General features: G+C 46.3%; 1 protein-coding gene across 4 annotated transcripts in view; it reads left to right on the top strand.

The window, feature by feature from the left end:
- PCP4L1 (Purkinje cell protein 4 like 1) overlaps window positions 1-8511 on the top strand; it is a 374963-nt gene that overhangs the window by 66621 nt on the left and 299831 nt on the right. For all 4 annotated transcript variants that reach the window (XR_012802606.1, XR_012802605.1, XM_075607828.1 and 1 more), the window contains one exon: window positions 7378-7435. Coding sequence is in view for 2 of the 4 variants with exons in the window: in XM_075607828.1 (XP_075463943.1) it covers window positions 7378-7435 (58 nt within the window). In the remaining 2 variants the exon portion in view is untranslated. The remainder of the gene's footprint in view (window positions 1-7377; window positions 7436-8511) is intronic.

Raw genomic sequence — 8511 nt, 5'->3', positions numbered from 1 at the left:
GAGTGTGATTAACTTCAGTTGTGCTATTCAGGTTGTAAGAAAGGTATTCCCTTCCCCAAAAAGCCTAATCAGCCACACCTTTCAATGACTTGAAACAGGTGCAAATGGTGTGAACTAAGTTGACCGTGAAATGAGGCTGTAATTAGTGTGTGTGCTGAACCCCACCCCCTCTGTTGAAGTGTATGCTGTGATGAGATATTAATTGCAGCTGCTTTAACACAATGGTAGATGAGCTAAGTAGTCATCTGCAGTGTTTAAGTTATGAAAACAATGACATAACATATGATACGTGTGCCTCATTATGCTGTCTGTATATGACATAAAGCAAAAATGGACCTTTTCATAAGCAACTATAGATGTGTTAGTGCCAGTGATGTTTGTAGGCCGTTACATGCAATTTCTTTGATGCATGCTTAAAATAGGCAGTAATGTCATGTTTGTCGGAGTAAAATCAATAAAATACACAATAATATGATACATATTTCTGTTCTGTACCTGTAGCTACTAATAATTTCTCATGAACATGTGTTACACATGTGTACTACCCTGTTGTTCCCCATCTTCGCCCACCATCAATTGCTTCCACTGCAGCTATGCATTTTGGGAATTCACATGTAAATGAGCACGCAATGGCACGTGCTATATTAGTTACTGCTTTTAGTAGGACTACTACATATATGTCTATTTTGAGATATATATATACAGAATCAGACATATACATATATAGATGCAGGTATGCTTATATTGTGAAGACAGTATAAAAAGCAGTGTAACTATGCAAAATAACTGTAAGCAACGACACGCCTAGTACAGTAATATTTATCACCTGCTGGAAATTGTGACGGATAAATTCCAATGTCACGGTCACCAGCCAAGCCTTCCACGACGACGGTAAGTAATTTTGGCCGAAGCAGCTCCTCCAATGGAGTCAATATGAGACGTTGTGGTGTGGGCCCACCTCCAGTGCCAGTAGCATGCACGCGTTGGTCTTGTATTTTCTTTTTCAATTTGGACCTAATATCATCAAATCTTTTCCGACAATGATACTTGTCCCTGACACTATTCCCACAGGCATTGACACCAATGACTATTGTGTCCCACATTTCTTTTTTGCTTGCTGCACTTGTCCGCCCTTGAAAAACATATAAAAGATATGAGGTAAATGAATAATAATATAAGCACCAGTTTCCTACACTGCTAGCTGTTCCAAGAGATAGCAAACATGCTGTTTTATGTGTAATATGTGCAGCACATGAGCATTCACTACTAAACCTATACATGTAAGCAAGGTTGCATTCATATTGTATGCAGTTCTGGCAAATTGACCGCCTGTGTTTATTTGTCCTTGTAAGGCATGATAAAAAGCTGTGTTTCCACACTAATGAACATAGAAAGATATTGTGTACCCATATTTGCATATGAACAAAACTCAGATGACCTAGGATCACATGTATTTGAATAATAAATGTAAAGTTACACTTACCTACTAAATGTCCATAGAGACTGTCATAGTGCTCCAGAATGCCAGTGACAAGAGCCCTATTTTCCTGGTCATTGAAGCGAGGATTACGTGGCTTCTCCACACGTTTTTTCCGAGCAGGTTTAGGGTCAGAGCTTGGCTGGTGCTGACTGGACTCTCCTTCTTCCAATGGAAGAGCCTCCAAAAGCTGGCCACCAGCAAGCACGCCACCACCAGACACCCCATCAGCAACTGCGCCACCAGCAGCACTCCCAGCACCAGCACTCCCACTCCTAGCACCAGCACTCACACTCCTAGCACCAGCACTCACACTCCTAGCACCAGCACTCACACTCCTAGCACCAGCACTCCCACTCCCAGCAACAGCACTCCCACTCCCAGCAACAGCACTCCCACTCCCAGCAACAGCACTCCCACTCCCAGCAACAGCACTCCCACTCCCAGCAACAGCACTCCCACTCCCAGCAACAGCACTCCCACTCCCAGCAACAGCACTCCCACTCCCAGCAACAGCACTCCCACTCCCAGCAACACCACTCGGTGCACCAGCAACATCACTCCCCTGAACAGTACGTTCACTCCGACGCGTACTCCCACGAGTAGCACTCCCACTCCCACCAGCATCACTCTTCCCACGCTTTGCGGGCATACTTCCAGCACTCACAAAAAACAGACAATAAATGTACAGGCAATCACACGAAACACTTCCACATATAAAACAAGACAAAGATGTAAACAAAACAACAAAGGACAAAGCTCACCCAATACACAACAAGTCTCTCAGTCAATATGCAAATCTTCAATCGTCCAGCTCTGTGCGTCTCTCTCTCTCTCTCACTCCCAACAACACAGAGAATGATTAGCAGTACACGTTGCCTTTAAATATGGCGCGCAATCAAAAACATGCTTGTTTCGCCTGATTCAGCAAGATTTGTGATTGTGCAACCTAACAGCACCCCGCCACGCACGCCGATACACCTGTGTGTGATCGGCTCATCATCGTGAGAGTGGGCGGATTTGTTTTCTGGTTGATTTTGAATGTATTCGGCACTTACTGCATACGGAGAGGGAAAAACGCCAATAACATGACTAATCGATAAGCTTGCCGATTTCACATAATCGTCGCTTACTGCATGAGGCCCTATGTCCCCAAACAAATAATCAATGTTCATTTAGAAATGTTTCATAATACGGAGTACTGACCAATTGGAAACCGGGTCATATGCAAACCCTCCAAGCGTTTGCTGAAATGCTCTTCTTGGTTTGTTTGGTGGACCTGTGTGTTAATCCACCGACCATAACGCAAATATAGGAGAGTGATGAAGTATTCAAATGATGGGGAAGAGGGGGGGATTAAGGTACCCGCAAGCTGGGACACAAAAGGAAAAAATCCCCATGGGAAACCCTATGCAAATCCTCCCGTGAATAACTCTCCTTACAAAAAAGAGATGCATGGCAGCCACAGAAACAAGCTGCTCCAACGCGTTACGCGCACTACGCGCTTTATTATTTTTTTATCATTGTGATAAAGTGCCGTAGTGCGTGAAACGCGTTGGAGATGCTTGTTTCTGTGGCTGCCATGCATCCTCTTTTTTGTAAGTCAATAGATCTGTTTGTAACCAGCAACAGTTTTTTGGACCCTGGCCTGTTTCTACGGAGCTGTGCTTATTCTCACCTGCTGTGTCACCGGATCTTCCTAACAAATAAGTGTAACCCCCCCTTACCCGGCTCCAAAGGAGGACACATCAGATTGACTCCATACATTGGCAGTGCTCAGTCTCTCAGACCTGCTCAGGGTGCTGGGTAGGTGCAAGCTGGGTGTGGGTGCTGGGTAGGTGCAGGCTGGGTGTGGGTGCTAGATAGGTGCAGGCTGGGTGTGGATGCTTGAATGTAACAAGAATAGGCGCCAGGAACTTTTATAAAACATATAGGGCTTTATTGGACATCTGTCAATAATGCTTCCCTGACACTGTCACACCTCACTGACTGATAACTGGTGGCAAATAATAATATTCAGGACTCATCCTCTTTCTAGTTCTCACTCTTACCCTGGGGAGGTACTTGGCTTGATACCCGCAGTAAGGGTTAAATTGGCAGTCTCTTGCATAGAGTTAGTGATGCCCCATGTTAAATGGACCTCTCGGGACTACACTTCAGGCCGCTGAATTTGGAACCCGCTGCTGTGTACCACATACTTCTTCCATACCTATCTAATCAGGATTGCACCAGGGACCTTCCGGTTGGGCCGATCCAACACGCCAGAGTTACTAACACTGACAACTCATTACTAAAAGCAGCTTCCCCCTGTTCAGTAGTGAGAACAATCTCGTACCCATACTACTGGCGCTTTCTGAAAAGAGCATGTTCTTTAACTGAAAACAATATAGATTGACAGGGCAAATCTTAATACATTAATCTATATGTGACAGGGTGAATGAACGTCACCAGCCATATACCTGGCAGACCTATGTTTAGGCTTGCAGTGCAGCAGTGACGAGGTTAAGTTTCAGTTGAGAAGGGCTGCTTAATTAGTCTGACCCCAGCTGCATAATCAAGGTGTTTTAAAACACCCAGGCTGTACACACATGCAGGCTAGCTGGTCAGGAGACAGGACTGAAACACTGAAAAGATTACTGCTATAAGGTCTGTTTTCAAAGTACATGTGTGATGAACTGTCTGTGTCCTGCATGCTGAAGAGAAGCTGCCTTGTTTTCTATGCTGAAGAGAAGCTATTTTGTTTTGTCTGCTGAAGAGAAGCTATTTTGTTTTTGTATGCTGAAGAGAAGCTATTTTGTTTTTGTGTGCTGTCTGTTTTTAAGGCTCAATAAATAAGCCTTATCAAGAGAACCCGTGTGTGTGGTTGCATGTACCCTGCAACACTATACACACAAACCTACTTACAGGACTCACAGTGAGGCTCCAGTCTAAACTCTGAAGAACCTGCTTCTAAAATATTGGGCGGAGCTATATATACCCATCTATCTCTTTATGGCGACATCACTGGTCACAAGACATATTGGGGCGTGGCAATCCATTTCTGCATAGTTACCCTGCATCACATGAGGAGGGGAGTAATCCGAGTGATCCCACACAGCTAACCTATTAAGGCGTTAACCCCTTAACTGAAACAGTAGTCCCAAAGGGAGGCTATATAAATAAACCAGCATGCAGGAAAACGAATGAGGCGATCTCTGTTACTTTGCAAAAAAACAAAATTTTGTAACACACAAGGTAAATGTGACGGTCTCCCTGGGATCCTGCTTGATGCCGGCATTTGGCTGCTTTGGTTTCTATGGCATGTAAGACATTTGCTTTTCTTGGGGGCCTCTGAAATGAGGGGCGCTTTTCAATCAAGTGTTTACCCAACCTGTAGCACATCTGGTTCATGTTAAAGGGCCAATAGAGATACGGATGGAGGAGAGAGGAGGGCTCTACATGTGCAAACTCAATGCATATAAAAGGGAGCCGCCAGGGGATATCTAACCCGCCCCATCCCATCCCACACCATGTTTATAGACATGGGGTAGCCAACTCCTGTCTTCAAGAGCTACCATCAGTTCGTCAGGACATCCCTGCTTCAGCACAGGTGGCTCAATCAAAGACTGAGCCACTGATTGAGCCACCTGTGCTGAAGCAGGGATATCCTAACCACCTAACCTTTTGGTAGCTCCTGAGGGCTGGAGTTGGCTACACCTGTTATAGACTAACTGTAAACATTACTTGAAATACTATTTTTGTAGGAATATGGGTTAATCCCCCAGATTGTATCCCCCTTAAACACTGATATTGGCTCCTTGTGATCCCAGGAGGAGGAGAAGTCCTGGATATGGAGTCTGCGAGGGGAGATGAAAGCTCGGATAAGCCGGGCGGAGGATGATCACAGCTCTTTGATCCTGGGCTCCCAGCAGGTTCACAAGGCAGCGGAGTGACATTAGCAGGGCAGATTAGGGAGTATAAATAGAGAGATGTGTTTACACACACCTGCTGATTACAGACAGCCCTGGCTCCCTCTGTATCCGGCAAAACATTGCACATTAACTCTGTCTCTGCCTTGAGATGCAGACCAAGACTTGAGACACCTATTTAACCCCTTAAAGCAACAATCTGTACTGTTTGCAGGGCCGCCAACAGAAATCATGGGGCCCAGGACAAAAGAAAGGCGTGGGCTCGCCATGGCGCTTCCCCTCCGTCCCACGTTGGGAGCGGGGGGGAGCAGGCCCACAGGCTGGACATCCTGCTTTCCCTGCGCATGCGCGCCGAGACCTCACCTCTGCACATGCGCACGGGGATCGCCGGCATTATTTTTTCGCTGACACTTTTTTTTAATGAAACGGGCAGCCGGACCCCCTGACTCACCGGGATGCCAACCACGGCAGACCCATCCTTTTGGCAGCCCTGACTGTTTGACTCCAAATCAGGCTGCTGTATTACTTCATTACTTTATATGTGGGTGCACGTGAGCACACGTGTGTGTGTGTTTGTGTATGTGTGCACGGTTGCATGTGTATGTGAGTGTGCAGACACATGAATGTCGATTTGCTCGGATGTGGGTGCATGTGAGTGTGTGTAAGTGTGCATGCCTGGGTGTGTACGTGTGCACGGTCTTGCGTGTGCGCAGATGCATGTGTATGTGCATGTGTGCAGGCGTGTTTGGGTGTGCGTGTGTATGTGTAAATGTGCGCGGGCATGTGTGTATTTAGTACACATGTATGTGTGTTTGTACAGCCGTGTGTGTATGTGTGTGCACTGGCATTGCGTGCGCACGGGCATGTGTGTGCGTGTGTATGTGTATGTGTGTGCGGACACTTCTGTGTGTGTGCCTGTGAACCAACTTTTGTGGGGAAAACAGCACACCGGAACTGTCACCGGTGAATTATGACATTTGGTGCCGTAGCTTTATACTAGAAACTCAAACACAAGTAATAATCCTACAGAATGAATGGAATATACCAGGGGACGTTGTATAAGCAAAGTGATTCTCACGCTTCCCCACGGAGCTGCCTGTCTAGATCCAGCCAAGACCAGGAGCTGGGAATTTATTTCTATGACCTCATTGATTATTGCAGGTTGTCATTTGTGATGTAAAGGGAGAATTATGGGTCGTAATTATAGGTCCCAGAAGCATCTGTCCTGCCCTGTCACATGCTCCGCTGCTTGCATTATTTCTGCACTGTCAGCTTGTCTCCTTACGATATACTACCGCTCTGTAGCTGCCGTTATGCAGACTCATTTGTTTCATAACCTCGGTAACAAAATAACACAAACATTTTTTACCTTCAAATTCTTTGTATTGAGAGGAATAGCGTAAATGCACACAGGTGATGTATAGATCAAGAGTAGCGGATACAGCAGGGGGGATATATTGTTGCAAAACTGATACTATGTATTATGGAGACAGGTTTACGGAATTGGGCAAAACGACATGTGATATACAGCGTAACGGGTTTACTTCTATACTGTACTGTCTCTTTATTTAGACATGGGATCGCCAAGTCCAGTCCTCAAGGATCAGCAATAGGTCAGGTTTTCACGATATCTCTGCTTCAGCACAGGTGGCTCAATCAGTGGCTCAGTTGAAGACTGAGTAAACCCTGATCTTTGGTGGCCCTTGAGGACTGGAGTTGGACAGTCAATGACTGATCAACTGATTGAGCCACCTGTGCTGAAGCAGGGATATCCTGAAAACCTGACCTGTTGGTGGCTTTCCAGGACTTGAATTGGCTACCCCTGATCTCCTGCAACTGTCTTCCCCTCAACTGTCACAGCCCCTCCTGCCCACGCCGTGACTCAGACCCCCCCCCCCCCTGCTGGGCGTGTGAATAGTGGAGTGTGGCGGTTGATGGGATTATTACAGGGTAATATGCACGTTAATCACAGCCTGTCTGTCCTCTTCACAGCTCAGAGCCAGCAGCGAGCTGCCATCAGCAACCCAAGCCGCCAGCAGGGACCAGAAAGGTACACGATAATGTGCACGGCCGCCCCAGGAGGCCAAATCAATGCCACTAAAATGTATTATTATTATTTTCTGGTTCATCACCCTGAAGTGTCACTTATGGGCACGGGGACCCTGGCAGCTATGGGGAGGCAGTGAAATAAAAGTCAAACATAAAATTAGACTGCAAGCTCTGGGGGGCAGGGCTTTCATTTCCTTTTGTCTGATTGTGTTTGCTGCACTTATTTTGTAAAGAGCTTAGTACACAGCTTAGTACACAGCGGGTGCTATATAAATAAAGGTATAGATATGTATTTCAGGGGTGGCCAACTCCAGTTCTCAAGCGCCACCAACAGGTCAGGTATTCAGGATATGCCTGCTTCAGCACAGTTGGCTCAGTCTTTGATTGAGCCACCTGTCCTGAAAACCTGGCCTGTTGGTGGCCCTTGAGGACTGGAGTTGCCCGCCCCTGATCACGGCAGATCCTAGCAGGCACGCTCCGTGGGTAAGACATTCCTATATCCCATGCCTGAGATAATCTTATTATCAGAGGGTAACAACCGAAAAGCCACGTAAGTGGATTGGGGATTTAGATGGGTGATTTGGGAGTGTAAAGATTAAAGAAAAGTCACTTCTCATTCAACGTACCGCCTAGGAACGTGCTTTAGTGTAACTAACGCTGCTGAGAGCGGTTTCAGATCTCACACCGCAGCGAAAGGATTGAAGACGTTATTTTAGCGAGATCTATGCGTTATTTAACGTTCCGTCACTAGAAAGGGGGAAAGTTCCCCCCCGTGGCAATGAAAACGATAAAACAAATCCCCCCTTTTAAAAAAAAGGAAGAAAATGGGACTGGGAATTTCTTTAGAACAAAACTAGTGACACTCCAGAGTCGTAAGTAAAAAGTTATGGTACTACCAGCGCGTTTCGCTTTGGCAAAAGAGCATACCGGTCGGGAGACGACACAGTGACCTCTCTTCTGTATGCTTTGAAGATGTCATCCCTGTTCCGGAGAAGATTGTTGTCTCTTTCATTTGAACAGAGCTAAAGTCTTCCCCAGCTCCGGAGGGGTGGGGGGGGGGGGTTGGAGGGGAAGCTT

Source organism: Ascaphus truei, chromosome 7, assembly GCF_040206685.1.
Source record: "Ascaphus truei isolate aAscTru1 chromosome 7, aAscTru1.hap1, whole genome shotgun sequence".
Taxonomy (NCBI): Eukaryota; Metazoa; Chordata; class Amphibia; order Anura; family Ascaphidae; genus Ascaphus; species Ascaphus truei.
Note: the sequence above shows the minus strand (reverse complement) of the source record. Positions and strands in the feature narration are given on the sequence as shown.